The 27,918-nt window shown below is 38.9% G+C and overlaps 2 protein-coding genes and 1 pseudogene across 2 annotated transcripts in view; 1 reads left to right on the top strand and 2 right to left on the bottom strand.

Annotated features, from left to right (window-relative positions):
* Positions 1–1,104, top strand: part of LOC136282342 (adenosine receptor A2a-like) — a 2,226-nt gene extending 1,122 nt beyond the window's left edge. The window contains exon 1 of the mRNA XM_066169863.1: positions 1–1,104. This exon is cut by the window's left edge and continues 1,122 nt beyond it. The gene's annotated coding sequence lies outside the window, so the exon portion shown is untranslated.
* Positions 1,105–2,044: 940 nt separating this feature from the next.
* Positions 2,045–3,486, bottom strand: LOC136282117 (uncharacterized; annotated as a pseudogene).
* A 5,901-nt stretch (positions 3,487–9,387) lies between these two features.
* Positions 9,388–26,802, bottom strand: LOC131775196 (potassium voltage-gated channel subfamily H member 5). The gene is given in 13 exon segments (XM_066169668.1): positions 9,388–11,237; positions 12,872–13,068; positions 13,497–13,749; positions 14,342–14,541; positions 15,181–15,595; positions 15,761–16,098; positions 16,101–16,146; positions 18,106–18,224; positions 19,567–19,665; positions 19,668–19,729; positions 19,838–20,048; positions 22,580–22,665; positions 26,754–26,802. Coding segments are annotated over 12 exon segments (2,757 nt in total). The 5' UTR covers positions 22,659–22,665; positions 26,754–26,802; the 3' UTR covers positions 9,388–10,499.
* Positions 26,803–27,918: the final 1,116 nt, after the last annotated feature.

Raw genomic sequence — 27,918 nt, 5'->3', positions numbered from 1 at the left:
GTGTCAGCCTGAAATAGAGTAGCCTGTATACATATTATCCCATGAATGAAAAATGACTCTGTTTAGATAGGATTCTTTGCATATCTCAAATATATATATAAGTATTCTCGTGCATGGTGGGTCTCGCAAAGCCACTTTACTCTAAAAAATTTTGGGTTTATCAACTGAGTTGATAATGTAAATTGGCCAATGTAACTTACATTATAAATTCAGGGGATAAACCAAATTATCTAATAATACTTCCACCCCCCTCCCCTCCTCACAAGCAGCACCAGAGTTTTTCAGACACTCACCCGCTATTAGGTCGTTTTTAAGGCATACAAACTGCAATAAGTAGAATACGTTGAATCCGAAAAATATGCTGTCGTTAAGAAGAATGATTTGCTTGTAAATGTTCGTTCAGTCAGTAAACTGCAGTGTAGGCAAATGCTTAACACAATGACTCTCTTTTATTTTGCTTGTCTTTGCATACGATAAATGGAATTTGCGAGGAACGGCAAAAAACGTTCGCATGTACCACTAAACTTTGCAAAAGAAGTCTTGAACCATGTACATATTTGAATTTGCTCGTCTGTACTAAATTTATGGCAAGACCGAACGTATACAGTCGTTACTGAGAATCTCAAATTGAATCAAACATAACAATGAACGAAAAAAAAAGTTATAAACTGTCATGACTCAACAAAATACAGCTGTAACAAGAATATCACTTCCCAGAAATACCAAGTATTTGTGTTGTTATTTTAGGTTTTTTTTATCGAACCTTTAAAGTACATTTTCTGTTATGGGTGTCTATGGGACGCTAAAAACATCATTTCTTACCTTTTGCGTCTTGATATCGCCGTTCTGTATATGTTTTTTCATCTTTTAATGACTATTGACTTACGGGAGATAAATTTGTTCCGCCACATCACTACCTGTCATGAAAGGAGAATTTATCGAAGGTGATGAATTTTAATTTTGAAGGATTGTTTATTAAATGAATTGTCACGAGAAAACGTGCATCAAATTATCAACAGTCAGGGCTTTTTCCTTCTGTAAGAGAGCTGGCAATCGAAAGTCCTCGGCGAGTGTACCATACTTCGTCAATGACAATAAATTGAAAAAAAGGAAAGTAACGGAAAGTAAAAGACTTTTTTATAAGTAAAACTATTATTTAACATTTAAGACATTTAAGTAATCAAGTTGTCATGTGGCCTTAAAAATGAACGAGATATGACGTTGCCGTTTGAGGTCGCTTTTCATTTCTAATGTAATAAAACTTAAAAGACAAAGCGCTTCATATCAGACATTTTGTAGTCTGCTATCGGCCGTTGGTGCACCAAGGGTAATTCATCAGTGTTGCACTGCGCATCCTGTACTGCGTATAGATATCACGTAGAAAAGGCGAATAAGCGCGCATGCATTCCGAGAGCGCGGTATTGCTTTTTAATCAATGGACCTGGTAAAGAGGTACAGTGGTCTTTTGCTCTTGAGCGACCACGGTGACTGATATTTTTTATTTCATAGTTTTGGCTTACATGTATCCCCCTTTAAACTGAAGGGGGAAAAAGATATATCTATAAGCGTGTTCGAAACTAGTTACTCGAGGATGGAAATTATTACCTTGAAAGCGACGATTCGAGGAACGTTTTGAGTCTATATCGTTTAAAATTGCGGGATTTTTTCTACAAATTTTATATCAAATTGTTTCATAGGCTCGAGACTATCCAACTATGAAGTTTGTTTTCAAGTGTTAGTTTGGAGCAGTACCAAAAATACATGCATTCCATTCGTTGCCCTGTAAATGTCCTGAAGTCAGGACTGGTGGTGAGCATAGATGCACCATATTTGGGTGCTTCACCTGATGGCAAAGTCATTGACAGTGGCTGTTTAATGCCCTTTGGCCTTTCAGAGGTCAAGTGTCCTGAAACAAAATTTCTGGTTACACCCCTGGATGCTTGTTCTGATAGCAATTTTTTTCTGGAAAATCAAAATGGTGAACTGAAACTCAAGCGGAATCACAAGTACTATACCCAAGTGCAGGGACTGTTGGCAGTTACAGTTAGGCCTTGTTGATTTCAGGATACTCTTGCTTCAATGTGGCTAGAACATGTTGCATAATCGCGGTAACAGCAGAACTTCCTTGGGTACAGGACTGAATCACATGGATAAAGGCTTGCCACTGTAGCACACCCTCTATTCGTCTGTATACCACGGATATGTGCCAAGAAATACCCCGCTTACCAAACCAATCTGTCTGTGACTCGCGGTATCTCTGAGGCAAGAACTTCATGGCCCAGTCATTTACAATGAATACTGTTCCAGAATTAAGGGCATCGATGACGTCCAAACGAGCCTGATCTTGATGGGTCGACCTCAGCAAATAGCACTTCCATGACTGGATGGCAAGCGTAGCAGAGCTAACGAGAAACAAAGCTTCGTCTTTGTCTTCTTCTGTGGTAAAAGATGCTTCATCGACCGCAGTAGATATGTCGTTCAGGGTCGAATGCAAGCTTTCACATTGGTCACAGAGCTCGTCATGGTTGTGTTTGCATTGCTGCCGCAGGTCAGAATCTTCGGTGTCACTCAGAGCAAATACACTGCAATGACTTGCAACGGGAGAAGAAGAGCTCACGTGAACCTGAGTGAAAATAGGAAACACAGCTTGACACAAAGCATGGATTACCATGTTACTGCAACATTAACGACAAAAAATATATGCAATATGTATGCTTCATGTTATCTAAATCGAATAACCTCAATAATCTGAGAAGATAAAATCTATTACAAGCATAATTTATGCTGATAAAAAACGAATACCAAGAGCAAAAACCGACGTATATTTCCCAGTCAGGGTGGACCTGTCATCGGAACGGTTTTTTCGTGCCATACTTCCATCCATTTGTGAAATAAGATCACCCTGCTTGAAAAACATAATCCAATTTTCTTGGAACTCTTGACACTTTCGGTTGCTTACCTTGAAATCACCCTTCAGGTAGAATTTGGCCACCTTTAATGATTTTACGTATCGCACTTGCTACTCCTTTCCACGACCAAGCTCCCCCAATTGAAGAACCAAGCCTTCTAATTCATCGAACGCACGCGCCCCGTCTGCTGCAAAATAGTTAAGGCCTTGGAGAGACTTTCTGGTCGAGGCCTTGCATTCATTTAGAACACGCAGCATCGTCCGCTCGCTGAACGCCTCAAATCCAGTCTCTTTGCAGTACTGGGTATACTGACGCACTATCCTTTGCGGTATCATAGTGCGAATAACATTGGGTACTTTTGTCCAAATGGCAGATCTTGCACCAAATGGGGGCTTGTTATATAAGATAAGAAGTGATCCAGTTGTCTTGGGTCGACTCTTATCTTTGATGAAGGCTGGGGGGTCACTGAAGCGCCGCTTCCGTGCTGAAGACGATGCAGATTAGCTATGGTAAAACGATATCTACTTAAGCCAGGTATGAATCTCGAGATATCATTTTAATTGGAAACACCACTCATCATCGAAAGAATTTGCCGCCTTGTGTCCCACCCATGGGCTTTGTCATATGCCTCAGCTAAGACCTGGAGGTAGCATTTGGAAGTTTCGGAGAGTTCGTGCAGCCCGAGTGCTTCGTTCATGGCAGAATAAGAGACGACTGCTTGCCAAAGAGAACCTGAACAACTGGGTGTTAGGTCGTGGAGCACAGAAGAAAAAATCTCTGCGGTTCGTCCAGTATACCGAAGCTTAGTGCTGTCACTGGCCTTTTCCCACTCAACCCAAGGTTGAGAGACAGGTTCAACTTTTTTTGGACACCAGATCTCGTTCAACTTTTCACGGGAATTTGGCTTTGAGGTGATGCTCTCTTCACTCGTTGAGGAGACGAGGCTTGCAGTATCGGGACTGAGAAACGTCTCGTCATCCTTCAACCCCTGAGATGATATTTCCAGAAACATCAAGTCCGTCTCTAGACCATCAGAAGATGACTCACTGCCAGCACTTGATTCCTCTCCTGGACGGTCTGTTTCCATCTCATGAACCTACGAAAAGGTTTGCTCTATAAGCATCAAATCTCTAAAACCGATTTCTTTGTATATGTTTGTAGGGAATCAGTTTCGGGTAATAAAAAATCTCAGCAGCACCAGGTACTGTTGCGGGACATCTAGAAAACAAACAAATGTGGGACAGAAATTAGCCTACCAAAGTGCGGCATAGCACCCCTCCCCTTCCCCACCCCTCAAATAAAAAAAAGTGACCGAAAAGCAGTGAGTTTTACTGGTCAACGAAGGAGCCTTGTCCCAGATTAACAACTGTGTTTGTCACGTTGTGTTTGTGTTTGTCACGTGTTTTTTCTTCCTCGATTTTTTTTCCAATTTCTATGCTCTTCTAAAAATGACTCTTTTCCTTTTAAAAAACAAGATTGAGATCATCAATTCATATTTGAAGCTTACCATTGTCTTTTGTTCAGGTATCTGCACCACTCGAGGCTCTTTAGGGGTAGACACAGTACTTGCTCCAGCGCCCTCCGCCGGCGTCTGTTCATCTGCAACTTGCCTGCAGATAAACTCGTCGCATCGCCTACAAATTGCTTTTATTAAAAAAAAGCAAAGTAAATAACTCATATCAATTACTATTTCTAGGTAGAAAGTAATCAATCTGTCATCAATCAGACGAGAAAAAAACGTTGACAATATAAATTGCAAAGTTTCCTCACAAATATAAAATTTGCTAGCTTGAGAAAGTTGAAACTTATAGTGCTTTTTTTTTTGTGTAAGGTATTACAAATAAACGTGAGAAAAAGCAATTTCATGAGAACGTTTATCAACAGAAGCAATTCAACTTACGCGACCCAACTGGAACTAAGGTGTTGGTGTTGCAAAAAATATACATCGATTTTCGGCTATCCACACGGTTGCTTCCTTTGGCACTTGAGGACTTATGTGTCGCTAGATCCTTGGGAATTGCACAAGGGGTTTTCCTAGTCCTCCAACGTATTCCAAAGTCTACCCTATGGCGTGGGAAAATAGTCAGGGTAAGATGTTTTTGCTCAAATGAGAAAACACCTGTAAAAAATATAACACCAATTAAATCTGTTGCAGCACTCATTCATAAGCACAATAAAGTTACCTGAAAACACACAAAATCAATATTTACCGGCTAATAGCAGCTTCATTTCAGTTTTAGAACCTTCATCTGCACTCAGTCCAAGAGTCGATAGATGTCCAGTTACATCTTTCGTGCAATCCTCGAGTGTAATGCATTCCACCTGACCAGGATAATCAGGAGATCGCCCGCAAGGGGTCACCTTACCAACTAGCGTTATATAGCTACAGAGAGCCATAAAATGACAAGAAATAATAACTTCTGATGAGAGGACGTATGAAAGCTCAAGACTCGTCCGTGAAATAACTTTCCTTAGATCTGTTACGAAATTTCATCCATTTGCGCAAGAGCTTCGTGGGCAGTGATGACGTGACAGGCTTTACCACGAGAGAAAATTGTGTTTGAATTACAGCATCTTGGTCAAGATGGTGCGAGATGTTGGAAGCTCAATGAAAATACATCTGAGATTGAAGTATAATAGTGTTATCGTGTAGTTATCAGACCTTGAGTAAAGTTTTTGTTTTCAGTCTTTGGTATATTTCATGATGACAGCCCATTTAGGGTCTCATGTGGTGCGGCCAGTGTTTGTTGGGACCGGATGTCGGTTAATTATGATAAATAGGAACAATTCGCGTTAATACACTGAACTGCTCGTAAAGAATGCTGGGATCAAATTTGTTTCTGGGCAACCGAGCTCGATATCGATTTGTCGTACTCGATTACCATTCCTGCTCGATAAGCAAACGACGTTGGACCACATTTAGTATCTGGGCAACCGAGCTCGATTCATGTTCACCGTACTCGAATAGCAATTCGAGTACCATTTCAAACCAACCTCGGTTCAACGAGCTCGAAATGCAGTCAATTCGATTCGAGCTCGATTCAACTATATCGTGCTCGATTAAAAAGACGAGCTCGACGAACTCAATCTGCTCTTATCGACCTCAGTGGACCACATTTAGTATCTCCGCCTCGTTTTTTTTGTGGAGCAGTCGTTGCAAGAGGAAAGGAGCGTTCCGCCATTTCTGATTTAATCCTGAAATCCTGATAACCATTAGTTTCCTCAAATATTAATAGTGTATTAGCCGCTTTATTCTTCACTAATCATTCTTTTCAGCTGTAATCGCACTCCTGTAATCGGACAGTTGAAGCAATCATATTAGGTCCACTTAGCTAAATCCACCAATCACAGTATTGATCACAATAACCATAGCAACAACTACTTATCCTGAAAAAAAAACTGAGTTTTTGGAGAAAATTTTTTACCTTAGACATTGTCTCTCTCGTATTTATTCATGTATATTAATACGTAATCATATGATTTTTCTCGTGCAATTTGGAATAAATAAGCACTTGTTAATTTTTTAAAACACCACAAACTGCACTCGCCCTGCAGGCTTGTGCAATTTTGTTAGTCTTTGAAAAAATTAACTCGTGCTTATTTATTTCAAATTACATTCGAAATCATGTGAGTACCTTTACTAACTAAATACTTTATAGCAAAAAATTTTAACCAATGTTACTTCATAACATAAAATTTTACTTAAAGCTTAAAGTAAAATACTGCTGGAGGCTACAACACATCTAAACAATAAACTCTAGTGATATAACACAGAGGTGATCAACCCAAAAGTGATTCTTAGTAAAAACTTGAACTGTGTGTCCAACACCATTGTCTTAAAAGATCATGACACGTCTGTAAAGCTCAATAGTGGATTCTGATTGCTTCTCGATCAATTCCTTTTAAATTATAATCTATAAAAACACTACTCTAGTCTCGACTAACGGGTTTTTTTTATTTTAGATAAACGTCAAACTTTCGCTACTTACCAGAAAAGGGTCCGTCACCCGTGGGAAGAAAAAGAGATTCTTCCTTCTCTCACAGGAATTCTTTTCACTCCATCCGCCATGTACCCCTTCTCAAACGTATTGCTAGACAAAGGCTGCAAAGAACTTGATTCCTGCGGATCCGTATAGCCATCAAAATAGTCCAAGACGACTCTGTAAGGTTTAGTGACATCAGATTTCATCATTGGAATGCCTTTTCTCTGGTGATGGTTTCATGCTCCATAAGAGTCCCATAGCTGAAACTCCGCGGTAAGATCCACCAAAAGATGGTTAAAGAGAAACATCGACCTGGCCATGTTCGGTAGCGATGAAGCGAGCGTGTGAATTGAACACTTGCCCGCTATCTCCAACAACTCGTGCCCCCAGTGTAATCTTCTGTAGTGGTTTCAGTCGAAATACGTTAATTTTAGTTATTTTGTCGATAAGAGAGAATTTGGCCACAAAGTAATCATCTTATTTGAAATTAACGACAGTAATACCTACTGAGTTAACAAACTTTGACGTATATGATTTCTTCCTCATCCTCCCAGAAGAATTTATTCATTTGGCTGAATAAGTCATTAACATTCTTAACAGTGACACATTGTTTCCGCAACGGAGGACAGTTATTTGACCCTTTGTCAAGGGGAGTTTACACCTAAAAGAGACTACTAAAAAGAGACAAGTAAGAGAGACAACTTGAGCCATAAATTCCAGGTTCAAAGGTCAAATTTTGCACGTCACGTCACGTCACTCATAACATATCATGAAGGATCCGAGAGGGTGGCAAAGGAGGGGGTTCCAATAACACATCGCACTGGATTTTTCTATTAAAATCACGCATCACGGATAATTTTTTAACCAATCACGCGTCGCATAAAAAAGGACTAAGTACGCTCAGCTAATACTGTAAGATTTCAACCTATCGGATTTATTATTAAATGTTATATTGCATCCTACATTTTTATCCTTGAATGAACTGCCTTTCACTTGACATATTGCTTTTTGTTAAACAAATAAAGACGACTTACTTGTTGAAACTAGACGCTCCGAGAGCATTTACTCGGGCTTCGTATATCAGATAACACTTTACAAGTAACGAACTCAGTAAAACAAATTAAAGAATCAAGATATTTAACAAAAGAGTTAAGCTTACGTATTTACTATTCAAATGGCTTTGTTGAGTATCCTCTTCATCCAATAGCTTGTTGTTTGCCTCACCCTCGATGTTCTGTTCGTTTAGGTCTTTATGACGACCTTGGAATAATTATGTGTACCACTAAGTACAAAAAATTTCACTTGTGTAGTGGCTCATTACTTACATTACCATCTTCTCGAACGGCATGAAATGACACCAACACTCTAACGTCTTTAACTGTTTCAGCCGTTTGGGTCGTTTGGGTCGACATTCTTTCAGATCTTTCATACGATGTATTCGGATACTCTCTGCTCTTTCTGGATACGATCTGACGCAATACCACGACTAGCGGCTAAAGGTCATAATCCGGACCACGAGTCCTTGTGCAAATGTTAACTATACATAACTTATACCTTTTGTGTTACGATTGTTTGGACCAACCACGAAGATCAAAGACATCATAGGGTCAAGCATAGGTCAGCAAAGGACGGAAAAGACCAGAAAACGGTGTCACGACTGCCACGGTTTATTGATCCTTGTTAAGACCCTATTTACTTTAAATGATTGGTATCCTTCTGGGCCAAAGAGCGTTCATTTATCATGGAAATCTAATTGGTAAGTCTTGTAAATAACGCGTCACGCGCTTGTAAAATCATCACCTTGTGATGTCCGGTCCGGTCTCACGCAGATAATTTGGGTTCAATAACGCGTCACCCAGCAAATTTTGGGGCCATCACGCGTCACATCAAAACCATTTCCAACCCTCATTCAAATTTCTAAAATGGCACTTGATCCAAAAAGTGAGCTTTTTTACACCGATGTTATTCTTCGCAGAAAGGCATGAAGAGCTTTGCCTACCGAAAACTAGGCTGAGTACATTGTAGGGCATACAATTTTTGTTCCGCTTGATAAACCCTAGATGTATTTGTCGCTGTTTGTAATGTTTCCTTCAAAGGCTCCTAAGTACTTTGATTACGCTCCCTCATTGGCACTCAATTTTCGACAGTCCCCCCCCCCCTTTATTCTCTGATGGCGACAACTGATCCCCCTCCGTCCCCCTTGAAAACCATGTGATCTCCCCTAAAGCCTCCACTCCTCCTCCCAGAAGATAAATGACTGGTCCCCTAGCGGCTCTGATCAGTTTACAATTTGAGCTTAAGATGGGTGGAGTATCTTTACAAAATCGTCTACGGCAATTTCCAAAGCGATCGAGTGTTGAAACACGTGATTGAAGTGTTTGAGACAAGTGATCGGGAATGCATGAGACGCGTGATTGGGAGCGTTTGAGACATGTGATTGAGAGTGTTTAAGGCAAGCTTTTCCATAACAATAACGACCAATCGTTATTCCGAAAGGATTTCTTTTTTTTTACTAAGATCTCTTTCCTACAAATAACGGCTTAGTCATTAAGTGTTGTCTACGTAGAAATGCGTATGTTGCGATGGTAACGTGGAGAAAAAGAAATAGAGGAGTATTTTTGTGGAAAAAGTGAGTGACAGAAGCTCTAAATTATCCGCAGTGAGCAAATCCGGCGTTTGTACCTGAATATTTCAAGCGATTACAATGCTATGTTAAATTGATAGATAATTAGAATACAATATGACAATTTTTTGTTGCGGTACAACATCAAACATTCTACTCACTGCCCTTAACCACACCGTAGCATCCTAAAGCTTTTATCACAAACAAAGAAGATTTGACCAGGATTACAGAAGGCACTCTGGATTTTGAACTAACTTCCTTAACATCCTAACTATCATGTCATCATAAGCCTTTAAATTCCAACATCAGTTGCTGTTTCACAGCAAATTTAATGCCAGTTATAACCGAACTTGTGATCGCGCGAAACCAAAAAACATCAAAAATGGCAAACAGATAAAACAAAAGAATAAACATTGCACTCAACTCTAATCCTACGTGTTACAGCCTAGCCTAGGAAACTGATGAATACCTTAAACCTTCTTTTATAAACTGCACTGTTAAATCCCCTTTGACTGACACCCTGCCCCCTCTGTGGCTTTTGAAATGTAACTGTGGCCCAAGTGTGATATATTCTTCGCCATTTATTTTTGTGTCCTAAACTATACCGATTCGAATGGACGGTTGCATGGTTTCAAAATAGTCTGTGATTTATCTTCGATTCTATTGAATCTGTCAGCCGGCTCAGAACTTATTTGGACAATGCCACAGGTTCTTGCAGCTTGATCTGAAAGAGTACCGTGTTGTTGGAAGAACATTGTCTAAGGATTCTGCGAATTCCAAATAAATCCTGATCTTCTAGCCTCTAACCCTGATGTGATCATATTTGATTTTCCTTCGTGTAGTTCGCTAACGTGAATGACACGACCATTATCATGAGTCGCTCCTCGTAATAACTGTGCAGGTATCTGATACTACACGAATTTTTTTCTGGTCTTTACATTTAAATGCCTTATGAGTACTACAGTTAATTTTTTTCCGTGGTCCTCATTTTTTGCCCATTTTAAAGAGGCCTAAAGTTTGAAGGAGTCTGGGATCGGGTTCAGCATTGTTTCTGTTTGACTGGTTGTTCAATAAACTGGCAGCCTGGGCCGAGTTCCGCTCCTGTGCCTGAGTAGTAGAGTCGTCCCACTCTGGCACGCCATCAGCACGAGTCCCCGAGGACCCAGAAGGAGCGAGCCATTCCGGTAAAGGTTCCTCTTTGTCTTTCTGGTTGCTTGGAGCCTCTTCGGGAGGAGAAGTATCATTGAGATATGAAGTAGCAGACATTCTTCCTTTGTCGAAACTAGTACTGGGGGACCCGTAACCCCGTGGACTATGCAAGTGTCCCTGGCTTTTCAAAATAGTAATTATTGTCGAGATTTGCTCTTCTAATTGAGTCATTTTCATATTCATAACTTCGATTTCTCGTCGCACCTCGCCTTTCATTTCGGACAAACTCGAAAGAACGTCGGTACCCGATTCCGGGATGTCGGGACGCGCTCGGACAATGTTCGACGTCATACTTCTTGTTCGTGTCTTCGGAAGGACCATCATGTCGATCTCTGCTTCACTCGTGTCTCCACCGTCCACCTGATTGTCGTCAAACTCGTAGTTCTGCGCCAATTCTTCGACTAGACTCAGCTTTCGATTCTGCTTCCTGTGTCGAAATGTGACACTCGTTGGTCTGTCCCTTTGTTCCTCGTTTGCTATTTCCAACTTTGGGGTGCGTTTACGAATCTTGAGCTGGAGGTTAAAAAAATTAATAAAGCAATTTTCGATTAATTGTCGAGAGTAATCCGGTATTACTTTGTTTTTTTTGCTTCGTTTCGTGGTTTTGTTAAAAAAAAACTCGCGTCACCTCCTCAACCAATCAGATGCAAAACTAAAACCAATCACTACTTGGTCGTTCGCTGTTTCCCGCGCTTTAAGTAATTTGGCAGTTTTTACTTTGAGTTGTCATTGGCTCTTAAAGGTATTTTACTTTCTTCTGATCGGCCGTTGTGATTTCTTTGGTTCTGGTCTTACGAAACTTAATCGAAAAACGCTCTAGTTTATATTCCCTCGATGAAGAAATAAGTCGTAATTTAGTATTAACAACTGAGCTGAAAACATAAATTGGCCACCGCTAAGAGTTAAAAGGCAAACTTTTCGAGCATTAGCCCTTCGTCAGAGAGATTGGAGGAATTGTGCGTTGTGTGTGGGTTTGTATGCAGAAAATGGGGCTACGTTATTGGTGGGAGTATGATGATGAGAAAACAAGAATGAATTAGTTGAATGAAAAGCGCTCGTTGATACCGTAGGGATTAGGAGTAACGAAGAAGGTAAATTTTTGTTCTCGTGTTTGCGGCTTTCCGAACTGCCTAGGTGTAGGGAAAGTCCGCAAACTGCTATATGTTGTTTAGAATGATTATGGAGAATAAAGTGTCTGGCGACTGGTTTGGATGCGTCCTCGTCATTTCTTTCTACGTCGCGAAGGTGTTCTCGGATAATTACGTGGTTGTGCTCATTGTGTACCATAATTATCAACAAAGATTCGGCTTGCAAATTGTTTAAACTTGTACGTCTACCTTTTACAACTGTGATTTTTAAATAATATCTCATTGATAGCGGATACATTCGGCTAATATGGTTCGAAGCAACCAGTCAATCAATCAGTCAATCAATCAGTCAATCAATCAGTCAATCAATCAATCAGTCAATCAATCAATCAATCAAGTCAGAAATGCAGTTGGCCAGGCAGGCGGTCAGTTTGTCACCTAGCATGAAGAGTAAGCGCGATTTTAGTGAGCGAGTGCTCAGTATTTTTTTCTGTGACAATCATAGCTGCCATCTTTGATTTTTACAGCGGCGGAAGGATGGGGAGAGAAAGAAGTACCGAAGTAGTGGGATGAGTAACGGTCAAAAGGAAGGACAAGGGAGGGCTGGGGCAAAAGAAATTCTTCCCAGCCCCTCCCCCCCCACCCCCGTCCATTCTAATATTGAGTTAAGCTGGTCGAATAAACAATCGCAAGCTTGTACCGTGAACTCACTCATTAAGAAGCCTACACTGCAGTCTATAACTGAGTTTGTCAAACAATAAATAAATTAATCAATTAATCATTCCCTCATTCACTCAATCAATTATTCGTTCATTCGTTCATTCGTTCATTCGTTAATTCATTCAGTTTGTCAGTCATTCGTCCGTTCGCTAGATCTTCGTTCATTCATAAAGTCATTCAGAAATTAGTCAATGGATCAATCCCTCACTCCTTTAATCAATCGATCTATTGAAGAAATGTAGAATGGTTTTATGGCCAATCAGAGCGCACGTACTATTTGAATTATTTTATAATAGCCAATGAATGAATTAGACTACTTCTACGGCTGGTATGCCTCACCTCATCTCTTAAGTTGTACGATAGCACAAGGTTCTTGGTAAATTTGTTGGCAAAATCTGGATAAAACTCCAGCACCTCGATGAGTGCGTCTCTCTGAATCCAGTGAAGGTCACAATAAGTTAACGCAAATACGTCCACTGCTGACTGACCTACTGTTGGCTCATGACAAATGTTGTCACCAAACACATCATTCTCACCTTTGAGGAAAAAATATCAATGTAAAATGGAAGTGACACTCTAAGTCAATACAACAGTTCTCAAGGAAAAATCGTCTGTTCTCGCCCAAATATCATATGATCATATTTGAGTAGCACCCAACCTCTAACAGTAAACGGATGCTGAAAAGCTCTGGGAACCAAGAGTCTATATCGTGCGATAACCTGACCATCACGTAACGTTCGAACTTCGATGGCCATGCACCAGACATTTTCCTCTGGACCTTTAACCCTTCTCACGGTCAAGAGAGAAGTGTGAATCTAGCAATACGTCAGAAATATTCCCTCTGGTCATTGCACTTTTGTTAGTTGGTTACTGAAAATACCGGTACCTTTATAGGGAGTTGTTCAATAACAGAAGATAACAAAGTTTTCCCTTTTATTTATTTATTTTTTTTTCACATTCCTACCTAGTAGACCGACAACAGTTTCTCCCTGTTTGACCTCAAGAGATCCACGCGCGATAAAGTATATGACGTCCAAACTTTCTCCATGATGAATGATTCGATCACCAGGTGCCACGTGCGAGATCCAAAAGTTGCGGGCAATCGCTCGTTTCACTCCCGTGCTGGCGTCCACGAACGCGGGATTGTTCTCCAGGATCATTCGGTTGAGATGAACGCAGATGTCTGCTTGAAGATCTTTTGGACAATACTTTAAGACCTGAGGTTTAACACGAAGAGACACTTTCAGCGTTTTTGCGATTTGCTTATGCTCACTGAGTTTACGCATGCTTTTTATTATGCTTAAAGCTTGCGTATGAGTCACGTGACCTGCATCTCCAGTACTTATCCCAGCCTCGGTGGCAAAGTGATAAGGGGTGTTGCTACTCTCCCTCACCCCCTGGATAGGACGCCATTTATTGACTAACCCCACCCAGGGTGCCAGGGTACCTTGACCCATCTGCTATGGAATGGAACGTAGTCATTTCGAGATTTCCAAGATAGCTCATGTAAATTTTATTTATGGCCAATATTTATCAGAAAAGATTATTAAGAAATCCTAGTAGTCGTGTTTGAATTACTTGAAAATGTTTCCATTTATCCCGTTTGGAGACAGAAAATGTAGTAATTTCAATGTTTAAGTTTTTTCCTTTCCCTATTCCCTCCCCCATGTTTGTACCACGTTTAGCGGGGCGAAGATTAAATGTCCACGAGTTATCTAATGGCGTTCTTAACTTTTTGAGATTAAAACGAGCCCTTCTAGGTTAAATGCGTAAGAGGACTACGGTAAAGGTTTAAAAAAAAATGTGTACCTCGTCTGTGTCGATTCCCTTGTTCATTGCCCACGTGGACATGAAGAAGTCAATCGTTCTGGTAGCAAGGTTTGCTGGCAGCTTGTACAGTTTACTAAACTGCTTCATGTTGTCGATTATCGAGTGGTATTTTGCTGTGTTTTTCTGCGCTTGTTGAAGTATAGCAGAGACTTGGCCGAAAATGAGGGAGAACAAGATTGCTAAAACGAATCAAGTCAAAACATTCCTGTTAGATGTGATCCTGAAACTGTACTTCCTTTCGTTTCATTTTGTTACAAAGTACAGAGCCAATCAGATTAAAGAAGAAAGATGAGTCATAATACGCGACAGGAAAGCGCGGGAAACATTTTCCCACAGAGACGCGAGTAACATATGGCCAGGGTCTAAGTGTTGCAGTTCTATAGAGAGCGCGGTAAAGGTTTGAAATCAGGAAGGAGGAAAGATGGAGTCAGGACTGTATATCTATCCAGTTTTCAAAATGGCTCTAAAACTGATTTCACTCCCCTATACGTAAATAAGATTTATTCTATTCTGTCTGTTTGTATTGATGGAGTAAATCTTTCAGGTGTTGCATAAGGGGCATTTCGATAATAGGTCGCGAAACCAAAGAAAACTAATCTTCCAGAGGCCAAAACAAAGAACAATATCGCGCGGAAATTTCAGTAAACTTCTCGAAGCGCAGGGAAACGCCAGTACCCAAGTCCCATATGGTTTAAGTCAGTATCTGATTGGTTGACCGTGTGGAGTGTGTTTTCTAGAAAAACCACAAAGCGAAGTAAAGCAAAGTCAATTAATCTCGACACTCAATTCAAAATTATTCGACAAGTGAGCACACTCACCTCCCAGCAACATTGTGATGGATGCAAACAGCTTTTCAGCAGTTGTATTTGGCGAGATATTTCCAAACCCGATCGTTGTCAAACTAGTCAGTGTATAATACAGGGCAGAGACGTATTTAGAGGCAATGGTGGGGCCCGTCGTCAGATCTAATTCATTCGTCCCATTCTTCATTTTGTAAGGAGTCCCTACCTGGTTCCCTAAGATTTGCAGCCAACCGTGCGGGTCATACTTATCGTAGTGGGTGGCGATTAAGTAGAAAAGACAGGCAAACCAATGTGCCACGAGGCAGAATGACAGCATGAGGAGAAAGAACGTAGACGCGCCATACTCCAAGTATTTGTCGATTTTTCTTGCTACTCGCCCCAGTCTTAACAAGCGAAACACTTTCAGGAATCCAAGTAATGTCGTCATGCTCTACAAAGGAGGAAAAATTGTTGGTTATGAAATGATCTAAAAGTTTAATTCCAGCCTGAGAGCGTCGAACTAAAAGTGCAATTTGTTAACGTATGTCGGGTTTTTTTCAGTAAACTCATATCGTAAGGAAAAACTCGATACTAGTCATTCGAAGTGAAAACTTACAGCGCTGCTATTCGTTACGTAAGTGAGAATCCCGTATGGCAGGGATGAGACCAAATCCAGAAAGAACCAACTGCGAATGTAATTCCAACGAATCATCTTGAGATCGTCAATAACCTCGCCATCCTTCCCAACATAAGTCGTGTGAAAATTCAGGGCAATGTCAGCTAAAAACATCCAATCAACGAGCAGATCCAAGACAGAGACCGCGTCATGCTCGAATGCGAAGCAAACAAGAAATGGCACGGAAATCGTGGTGTAAAGCGTCAGGAAGAGAATCACCCAGTCCCAGGTTGTTTTGAACGTGGTGTAATGGAGGATCACCCGCGGTGGCGTGTGGGTACGTCAAGTTTGTAATCTGGCAACACATCGTCATTCAGAGACATGAGCTGAAATTCACAACACGTGTAAGTTAAAAAATTTGAACGAGTTTTATATCGTTCAATGACGATGTTTGTATTATGTTGGAATAAATTTTGTAATCCGAGGCGAAAGTAACTTCCGCTGGAAAAATTCCCTTTTGCTTTTGCGGCGGAACATCAGCCAGAAAAGAAAACTGAAGATTCTCCAATCTTCCAAAGGTTGAGGTTTTGAAAGATGGGTAGCACAGAATATGATTTTCACAAGAATTTTTATAGGGAGGGAGTCGGAATACAAAGAACACCGATAAACATGGGCGACCATAAAACTTGACATGATTCAGAATGAAAGCGTAAACTTGATTCTACTTTCGAAGTGTCCACCGAACGCTTCCATACGTTTAAAAATTTTGCTAACGAAAAGCGTTAAATGGAATCGCCATTAAAAATGGAGAAAAATTCCAATTACAGTTGCGATTTTTTCTTTTGCGCATTATTAAACAGAGCTCAAAGAGTGTCACTAATAAAGTTTTTGGAACATCTGCTTTTTGATGCGACACCTAGTCAAAATGCAAACGTTTTCCAACACATATATTTAATTTGCATGACTTCTAGAGCTGAATATTTGTTTGCAGTTTAAGTTTGTACGACTTCCATATTTGACTTCTGTCTGTTTACGACGACAGAAGGACACTCTGAACCCAACCCATCCCTCGATCACAAAGAAACTTTGTTTTTGGCTTTTATGCATCAGAGCTGTAAATTTTATTTTAGCCAAATACGCTAAAAGAGTTGCCTTAAAGTCTCTTAAAATAAATACCCATCACGATATATTCAGTGTGAAGAAGAACACATTAAATCTTCATAAAATTTGAATTCTTATACCCAGGCGAACATTTTAGTGATAAATTGAAAAGCGCGCAAATCAACGGAGCGGTGAAAATAGCAGATTGGAAATGTTTTTGTTTCGCGGGCAAAGATCAAAGTGGTTTTGTATCTAAACCGGCGCGAAGAATCTGTTATTCTAACTCACCGTCGACTCCTTTCGCCGTCGAAAAAATTGTTGCTATTCTTTAGGTTTCACCGACATATTGATGAATTGTTTATAAACCGTTGACATTAACTGGTAAGATGGAATCAAAGCAACACGGTGTTTATGTTGCTCGATCTTGAAAGGTAGAAAAAGAAATTCTCAGGCTTTGCCTTCAGCAGCAATTAGGAACTCGTATTTCATCCAAACGATTGGGTGATACTGTATTCTTTTTCAGTTAACAAAAGGAGGTCAACTGTTTGAAATTCAAAATTTTTTTTGCCTTACACAACGTTTAATTACGAAAATCATTTATGTAAACACACACGCCCCTAGAGTTGAATGCATCCGTAAACATTTGCTACATAAATAAAAACTTTTTGATCGGCGAGCGGGCTGTTCACGATTTGAGTTAAAAAAGAACCGGGTTTCAAAAAAAAAAACTTAATTGAAAGAGGGCAAGAGTATCAAAACTTAGCCCTTCAGTAGGGTTACAGTTCAATTTTTAACCGAGAGAAAAATAATCATTTTTTTTTTACCGTGAATTACTCTTTATTAATAATTCAGAGTATTCAAGTTGGATGGCAGCTGCATTTGTTAGCGAGAGAATGTTTCATTATGTTCGCTGCTTTACCCTTAGGGCTGCGAAAACAATAGAACTACAGTAATGACTACAATAATCATTATAATAATATTCATTTTAGTAATAATGATAATACTAATAAAAATAATAATAATAATAATAATAATGATAAAAATAATAAGCCATTTTGTCTGATTATTCGAACGGTTTTTTGTCGTGGAAGCTCCCTCTCTTAAACGTTATAATTTTGTTCACGCGTTCTACTTTCTTCTCGTCTTCGATAGGGAAACTTACTATGAAGGAGCATTCTTGCCTTCCCGTTGTTCCGGCGCGATTTATACCAAATAAAATGAAACGACAAACGATTTTACTCACGGCTGCTGATTTGCTGGGCGTTCCGTTGAGTTGTGGTTTTCTGTTTGAACGCGACAAGAACTGATTTGTGCCTCGTGAGAGTTTTGTTAAGTCGCGCCCATCCCTGGGGCCTCCGTTGTTCTATAGAAAGCATATGAAGGTACAAACATTAGGCCTGTACGCGTCTCTTTGAACAGCTTGTAAATCTTTTGTTTGCCTCTAGTTATTAAAATAAAGTCCAATCATTCAATAACTTATCCAAAAAAGGGATACTCATCTTTGAATCTCTCTACTAAAGCAAATATGACCCTCTAAGAGATAAAGATTCTGTTCAATTAGGATAAACCGTTTTCAGGTTGTTTGGATTGGTTGGTATTTCCATATCCTAGTGGGAAAACCTGGTTTAAGTTAAAAGGCTTGATCAACTTTTACAAATGGCTGAAAACCAAAAAGGTATGGGTAAAGACTCTTGTTCATTTATGCGAGCTTATTGAAGTCAAGCGCGACCTTCAGTGACTGGCCGCTAAGCTCACTGTAAACAAAAACAATATGGCATGTTACTGGTGTTTATTTCTTTCGATACGTTGGAAATGGAAGACGAGGATGAATTCAAAGGGGTGTAAGTCGGATCGAGTCCAGGCCAGTAATTACATTTTCTGTTGTCCTCCCTCGGCCTGTAAACGCAGATAAGCCAGTGGTGCTGAATATTCACGCTTAATACTTCGGATGAAACGAGTTTGAGTACTCGTAACACCTCGAATAGACGTAACATTTCAGTTCAACAAAAGAATCCTGGGAGCGACGTTGACATGATTGACAGTGTACGATTATATTAGCCAATCAAATGAGCGTGCTGCCAAGGGTTTATGTCACTGTCCGTGGTCTCTTCCGCTGTTTTGCAAATGGGTACTTTTGTAATATAAAGCGATAATAAAAACTCACAGTCCTTTTCTAAAGTCGAAATACATGTTTCCAGAAGTTTCCAAGTTGTTCTAAAGATATCGCATGGAAGATGTGGTAAGAATTGAAATTCAAAAGCAACCCAACAAAAACATATCAAACCTTAATATCCAAATTTCTTCAACTTTTTTCATTTCCGAGTCTTGAAATATGAATGATTTTGTACAAATTCTGTCCAAACAGTGTAAACAGAAATGTGACCATTCTAAAACGGTCAAAGTACATTTTTCTGCCAATAGAGATTCAGCAAGAAGATTGGCTCCACCACATAAGTTTTACCCAAACAAACAGAGCTATGATGATCCTATCATCATAGACATGCATTGGGTAGCGAAATTAGATTTTGCGATTCGCGGTTTACTCAACAGGATATGATAGTTTTGCGAGGGAAATAGCTGTTCTAAAGATAAATGTACTCAAGAAAGGGTTGACTTAAGGAATCAGCTGAGATAGAGACTTCCGCTGATGGGTTCCTGTTCCTGTTCCTGTTTATTTCACAGGGAGAGGAGAAGTTTGTTTTTACCTGTACCGACAATGGGATCTTTGAACTCCGTGATGTCTTTCAGTGTAACAAGGAACAACATCACTTCGCCTTTCTCGTTTTTGATCGGTCCAAGATGGACAGAACCCACATAGGGTTACCTGAAAGAAGAAATAGAAGGTATACAATTTTTAAATATGCAATAGTCGTTTATTTTCTGGTGGCTTAATACATATTTAAAAAAAATGGTATTTTCAATTCGAGATTGGTCGGCTTTCATAACGTATCATCTTACGTCTTTTTGATATGCAATAAACTCTTTTGAATGGCTGTCTTCGCCTGCAAAGCATTATGAAGCTCTCTTATTGTCTCCGGGTCTGTCTGTTGACCAAACAGGAAATTGCAGTCGCAATTTTTCTTCATCACTTCCGCTCGCGTGTATCCTGTGAACTTGCCAAACCCGTCACTCGAGTATACAATGGGGTTTTCCATAATCTGAGCGTTCCCAAGTACGAATAACGAGTCTGCAGTCAAACTGAAAACAGAAAAAATGTCGTATTTACCCATTACTTCATAAAGGAATGAATTAGAAAAACTGCCTATTTTGTTTCTGGAATAAGCTGAGTTTTACAAACGTTTTGATTGGTTCTTACATAGGATCAATTGTAGGACAGACGCTTAGATGACGTCACCATTAATTTTTTTTCCTTCTTCATTACATAAAACAAATCGATTCCACGTTGCCGTGGGTCTCCTCAGTAATAGAACACAGAAGACGTCAAAATATGATAAGACCATCCAGGACACTCTCAGTTGCGCCTCGTGGGCCACTCTCCGCCGTTCTTACCATATTTTGGCAACTTCTGTGCTCTATTACGGAACCGACGCACGGCGGCATGGAATCTTAAAATTTATCAGGTTTGCTCTTGAAAAATTATTCCCTGCTTGGAATAATAGATAATGTATTTGGTTTCCATAATGAAACAAGAAAACTGTAGTTCTTTGGTTTAAGTTTTTTTTTTTTTTTAAGTCCTTCGATTCTGTCTTCTGCCAGAACTGAGCACAATTTTGAAATTTACATCCTGATAACAGCACGTAAAATATGAAAAAGCTCCAGCTATCACTAATGGAATATGAAGAAGCTTTTTATAATTTTCACTAAAGAAAACAAAAGAGAACAAAACAAGCTGGTAATTATGACAAGGTGGTTAAAACTTCCTGTGCAGCAATTTCCAAGCAAGCGTCAAACGTATGACGAGCACAAGTTTTGAGTTCCTACTACTCTTTACAACTTCCTGTTTTTACAGACTGCGACACACGAGGAGGAACTAAAGAAAATTCATATAAGATAAAAAAATTCATTAAACTAGTTCTGACCGAAACTGATCTTTGTGCGAGAAAAAGGTAGTATGTTCCCTCGTCCAATTAATCTTGTCATTTTAAACCTTTGTTTGGTTAGGATAAACTCTGAACTACAGTAGGATCAATTATGAAGGTTTTTTTTTCCATATAAAAGTGTTTGCTATTTTGATGTGCAAAGTCTCCGCACAATACAAAGACTTCCCGTCAATTGATAGTGTTTCGCAGACTTACTTTTCAGTCGGAACACGATAAGACGTCTTGTATAATCTCAAGTTTTATCTTTTTTGAAAACCTGAAGATATTGTTTTCGAAAGAGTGGAACCTTCAACATTTGTCTGGAACTTTCTTAAAATGACTTGCAAAATACCCCATGGAGTGCCTTGCGAAATATCCGAATTACTGAACTTTCAAATAATTAATGAAGTCGGATTAACCACTAGTACATACGAACAAAAATTCACTGCAATCTGAAATTGCTCAGACTGATAAGAAAGAATTTCTAATTACAAAAGCTTCCATTCAAAGGATGCAACGAGTAACCTGGTCCAGAGGCGCTGGAACCTTAGACATTTGTCAGCAATTTTTAAAAACTGGCTTGCAAAATACCACATGGAGTGCCTTGCGAAACACCCGAATTACTGAACTTTCAAAATAATTCATGTAGTCGGACTAACCACTGGTACATACGAACCAAAATTCAGTGCAATCTGAAATGCATAGACTGATGAGAGAGAAATTTCTAATTACAAAAGCTTCCATACAAAAAGATGCCACGAGTAACCTGTTATTTACCTACAAAATTTCCATCACTGTCTAATTACAACAACTTAAAATCAAAACGATCACAAAATGAAAATATCCAATTCGGTTAATCAAAACGCCTTACTAACCGATACCTCAATTTGAATCACTTCATAAACTACGAATTAGAGTGTATAGAACGACTAGGTTTCAGCGAAATCAAAGGAGTTTAGGAATGCCAACGTAATCAGGACTTTAATCACTACACAACAGCAAGCAAGATCCAGTTTACATGTTCAACAAATTATTCATATACATATAGACAATTTCAAAGGTGTTTAAACGAGAAAAATACAAGATATATTAAGAAAGAAATCGAAAAATGTGTATCGCAGTTATTAAATTTAAAGATTACAGTCTTGTAGAATAATACAGTAAACACTGACATGGAAAAAGCAATCATATTCACACATATTTAAAGAAGGAAATTTATATCACAGTTGAATATCTTCGTATTATTCTCTACGGATTATCCATACCGTTTACATTAAGCGAATTTATAACTGCCGCCAGTGTGTCGAAACAAATTACTTTGTCAAAGTCAGGATTCCTAGCTTAAGGGGCCCTTCTGGTAGTGTGTGAAGCTTTGTTTAGGCTAGTATTATATTTTCTGATAGCATATCACCGCAAAACAATCAGAGAGTCAACCAAACTCAAACTGGATATCTCATCATATCAACAGGATTTTCAAGCTTTGAAAAATGACAACAAAGGTTCATTATATTTTAAAACAAAATTATCCTCAAAGACTCAATGTGCTAGAGACTGCACCATTTAGATTCGGAGATGAAATTCAACGCACGATTCTTGTAGTTTTGTTCTAATATTTATGGTAATAGTGTTTCCTTATTTTACAGACCTGTTTAGCATATTTACCATAAGCAATACTTACGTAGTCCATTTGAACGGCGTACAACATTTTCCATAAAATTATTTTGAGGCACAACAAGTCCTCTTCGTCCAACTGGCATCTCGTCCCTGAAAACACATTCATTCAGCGATCGTAAACCATTGGTTCGGTTATCCTAAATTGGAGTTATCATTACTGTAAATTGCGAAAAATCAACATGAATATTCAAGTACAAATATTGCCTATCTAGAGTACAGATTTGAAACTCCTGTTGTTTGAATGTCGCCGTGTTGACACGTGATCAGTTGGAGGCCCTCTACACCTGTTTTCCAAAACAATACGTACGAACATGGCAAGTTGATATTAAGACTTCAAACCCAGTGAAAACGGTAGAAAATACATCGTACAACCTTAAATAAATTGGATGAAAAACAGTGAGGTTTTTATGGCTGGCTTTAAAGACTTAATCAGTGAAATTTGTTGAGCACCCGTATGGTGTGTGTTGATCTATATCAGCCGAAGAACGTTCTGGTTAGGGAATTTCTCAGATCATAATCTTGACTAAAGTTCGATTTTTTTTTTCGGAAGTAAGGGCAGTGTTTGTCCATTGTTCCCAAAAGCAATTTCAGTTGTAAGCTTGATATAAAACTGAAGCAAACCAACCAAGACATTAATGCTTACATGTTTAATCTGCTTGATTAGAAGTCTTGAAGAACGGTGCCTTTAACACGCGTTTCTTATCGTGTTAGAATAGACGGCTTTTCCAACCCTTAATTTTTGACTATTTACTTTTATTATCCACACCGGGAGAAATTACCATAACACAATACTTCCACCACTCAGAACTGAGCGTTTGACGAAAATGACATTTGGTTAGCGGTAGCACCGCCCGAGAGACATACGTCAATTTTTCTTGACAAAGACTTTCTCGTAAACACATGAAATATTTAACAGTATATTTCGATATGAAAGGCACGATATATTCGTTAGTTGAAACCAAGTTTTACAAATTGCGGAGAAAAGAACACAAACGAAATGAGGAAAGGTACATCTTTAAGGAATCACTTTGATTTTTGATTTCGTGCAGACACCTGTCCTCAGCTCACTTGATTGACAATCGTCAAAAGTCATCGGCAAACACACCGACCAAAGTGTCTAAAATGAATACTAAAAAAATTGTATAAATAATTGGCTTAAAGTGGCCAACTGCAAAATGCCTTCTTTCGAGACATAAGAAAAACATCGGTTATTTGTTTCTATTTGGCTACAGAATGTAATATTGATAAAAAAGTTTAGAAATAATGCTCTCCGGGTGTTCTAATAAACTGCACCAAAAAATAATTTTTCACACTTTGCTGTATAGTGTTCTGCCGTGATGAAAAGTAATCATAGGTCGTTACAATTAAAAGGCTTTAGATCGAATTAATTTATGAGGAGAAAAATATTTAAAAAACCCAGCGAAAATTAAATAACTGACCACAACTCTCTCAGATTTGCTTTCCGCTTGTTTTTTTTCTCTAAATATTCGCCACATTTTTATTTATTATGATTTCGAAATATGGAAATAGTCCCTTCGTTCATTTAACTACGCTACAGGGAACAAATACTTAGTGAATGGCGCCATGGAATTAAAAATTAAGTAACTGTGTTTTGGCGTTTTTTTAGTTAGGCAGCCTTAAAGACTTCAAGCATTTTGAGTAATTCTAGCGTTGTTTTTTATCGCATTTGATGTTCAGACAATTTAATTTCCTTCATAAAATCTTACATTAAGCAAAAGAAAATATTTGAATAACAGAACGGATTGGTCGCGTAATTGAGGCCACCTTTAAGGATAGTTAACGATTCTTTTCTTCAGGTAATTTCGCACAGTAAGACCCTGAGGCTCCTAGCTATTTATTTCAATTCTCCTCAATTTAGGCGGTTGTCTAAAATTTCTATTCATTTGGACTTTTGAGGAAGGATTCTCTCAGCTTGACACGCCCTTTGTCGAAGGAAATTAGCCTACAACATTTTAACTGTCCATGAAAAAACCAACTTTACTGTTTCTCGCATATATACGCATTGCGGACCACGCAGCTGAAACTTTACTCTACGAAAGAGCTCTGTGGACAAAAGTTGCCCCCACGAAAACAACAAACAAAACAAAAAGATAATTTTCAAGTTCCTCTACATAACCCGCACAGGATAAGCTGATTCAAGTTACAAGGTTTGAAATAGGAAAGATTAAAATTGCTAAGATTTGAATTTACCATTTTATTTCGCCGTTGTCAACCATATATCTTTGGGACTTGGATCATTATAACAAAGTCTCATATCTTGAATTGTTGGACTTTTCGAACGTTCTAAAACATTCGTTTAAGCACTCTAAAAATGCCCCTGTCTCTTGACACAGGTAGCCAGCCACTGGTATCTTTCAATCGGTAGTGCATTTCTAAGCGCGATGTGAAACTCAAGGTCAAGTGGAACAACCATTCAAAAAGCAAGGATTAACGGAATCCTGACTTAACTATCAAGGTTACGTTGGAATGTAACGTGATGTGGGAACCACAAATAAGGAGAAATTTTTTCAACGTGTGGTAACATTTTGCAAAAGGTTGAAAGCATTTTGTAGTAATATATCTATTATTTATAACCATAACTTCTAGGAGTTCCGTACTAATTGTAGTTATAATTGATTTGTTTGTTGGGGTGAAAAATTTCCATAAAAATGACTGGCGAGGACTATCACTAACAGTGTATTTCACAACTATTTTTTTATGACGTGATGATATTTCAAGATTCTTTCCAATTAACGTTAACCAAGCTGAATATTGAAAATTATTTTTATCTAAGCAGCAGAACTATAGCACTGTATGAGATGACTGAGCCGCAAGATGATGGGCAATGTATTATTCAAATAAGAATGGGGCTTTCGTAAAGTGAAAGAATCCCTAAGGAAGGAAAGGGAGCGACCCTTTATCTGCGTCAAAAGTTACCCTGTACCCCAAAGGGTATGGTTTTCTTCAAGAGTGGTCTTAAAGTTGTTTGGAAAACGCGTTTAACTCTAAGTCGAGAGGTATGGGTTCGAGATCTACCGGGTAGTGCTCTTGGGCAAGACACTTCGATCTCACATTGCTTAGTCAACCGGGAAGTAAATGTGGGTTAAAGTGAAATAGTCAGGGAGGACGAAAGAAAAGTTGAAATAGGTATGTCGGCTTTCCTGAAATCTCTCTGTGCTTTTGGATTTCTTTGTGTTACACCCTCAAAACTAAAAAATTTGAGGGCGAATATATTTGTAGGTTAAGATTTCATGAATGTTATAAAAACTATAGTTGGTCGCAATAGGAAATTATAATTTTTTAGAAGCTGCCTAGGGAAATTTCAGCTTATCACCGCAAGCGCAACTTTGGCGTACAAGCGCTCACTATTACTTCGTGCGATGTTTGGCCGCCATTTTGGATTTTTGATGCCGAGGGAGGCGGGGGAGAGAAGGAAGTATATACCAATCTATTGGATGATTGGTGGAAGGAGGGGGGAGGGGAAGGGAACATATTTTACTATCCCTCCCTTCTCAGTGGAATCTAATCGTGAATAAAACATGGCGGCTTTCGAGCCTATAATGAGAATTAGCACTCCTTAATAAGATGCTACCTCACATATCGATTTCATCTTAAGCAGTTTTGAGGTAAGCTAATATGGGAAATACTTCTTTTCCGTGTAATCAAGATATTTCCATCCGTTTAGATATTTAAAGATGCCGAAATCTGTTCCAAAAATTTCCAAGTTATCTATAAAAAAAACACTGCTTTTACTGGCCAATAAACGTAGCAAATTCTTGCTTCACTCCCACTTTTGAGCAAACAAAGAATTAGTTATTGAAAGCTGACTGTGAGTACAAGAAAGAAAGAAAGAAAGAAAGAAAGAAAGAAAGAAAGAAAGAAAGAAAGAGGCAGGAGAGAGGGAGGTGCTTTGAGTTACCAAGAAAGCAATCAAATTTTTGCAGAACATCACTTAATACTGTGCATGGCTGAATCCTCGAGTGGGCGAGGTGAAGCGAGTTCTGGGCAGTGTTTGCTTATATTAGCTTATATTAGCTTATAAATTGTTAAATAAATGTGTTCACTTTTTCTCCTACACCTTTTATCATGATACTTCTTGCCAAAAATAACTTAATGACGAATGAAAACGAGGTTTCATTTTACAAAAGTATAACTCATCAAACCTTATCTAATCTTACCTTATCTCCCAGTAGAGGATTTCCAATTTCACAGCTACTTCAAAGAAACGCCCACTCTTGAATGAACTGCTACCGGCCGCTGTGGTATATTCGATTCAGAAACAGGTGACAAGATCTTGTGAATACCTCTCCATCTGAAATTAATAAGTAATGTTTAAGCCAATTTATCGTAGGAGACATAATAATTATGGAAAGTAAGCATTTATTACCCGAAGGATATCCAATGTTTTGGCGACAAGGCTGACTTTCTGTCTGCTTCATGCATAGCGGTTTTCACCATTGTCCGACAGAAGGACTTTGTGCGTATACCCTGACACATGCTCTTTTTTCAACTGTGGAATTCCGGATTCCGGGAATACGAGTATCGATAAAAACATTTCTTCACCTAATTAAGGCAACTCTGAAAAAATTCCACCTCACAAATATTGAGCAAAAATTTTCATCAAAATTTGTTTATAATTATAACATGTGAACAAAAGTATAGAGCTTACTATGAAAATCGAAAGTTGCTCCCGCTTTGGTTTGATGTCGCAAACCAGAGTCATTTGAGCTCTTTCACAAAACACACGGCACCATTTAATGCTAAAATGCTGACAAGGTTTTTTTTTATGGAAAGTTTTAAAAGGGAATAGACGAATTATGCATTTTAATAATCTATTTTCTTGACACATGCGCCGCCATTCCTGACATGTAACACTTACTTTTAATTCGGCCATTTGCAGCGAACAATAAAAAACACAATGCAGATGACTTATTTTCTTTGTGCTTTGCAAAATGTTAGAGAATATACTTTTTTTCCTAATACGAACCAAACGTCTTTTTGATGCTTTCCGTTCCGTTTATCTGGGGTTTGACCGCCGATCAAAATTGAAAATATATTTAACACAGATCTCTAAGATTCAGCGCTGCATATGCGCTACCGCTGTTTGAGCTCCAGTGCTGAACGACTAATCTTTTTTTCAGTGCTAATATCTTAACCGGCATCAGTGCAAGTAGAAAGCACAGAAAGTAGGACGCGGAGATTACAAGGTATTTGTAATCATGCACCGTTAAACGTCGCTTAGCAAGTACCTATGTTGTCATTTCACCGCTATATTTTGGTTATACACTTCAAACTCACCTCAAATTCAGTTGAATACGACTCGATTAGCACACTCGCCTTTTC

Source organism: Pocillopora verrucosa, chromosome 7, assembly GCF_036669915.1.
Source record: "Pocillopora verrucosa isolate sample1 chromosome 7, ASM3666991v2, whole genome shotgun sequence".
Lineage (NCBI taxonomy): Eukaryota > Metazoa > Cnidaria > Anthozoa > Scleractinia > Pocilloporidae > Pocillopora > Pocillopora verrucosa.
Note: the sequence above shows the minus strand (reverse complement) of the source record. Positions and strands in the feature narration are given on the sequence as shown.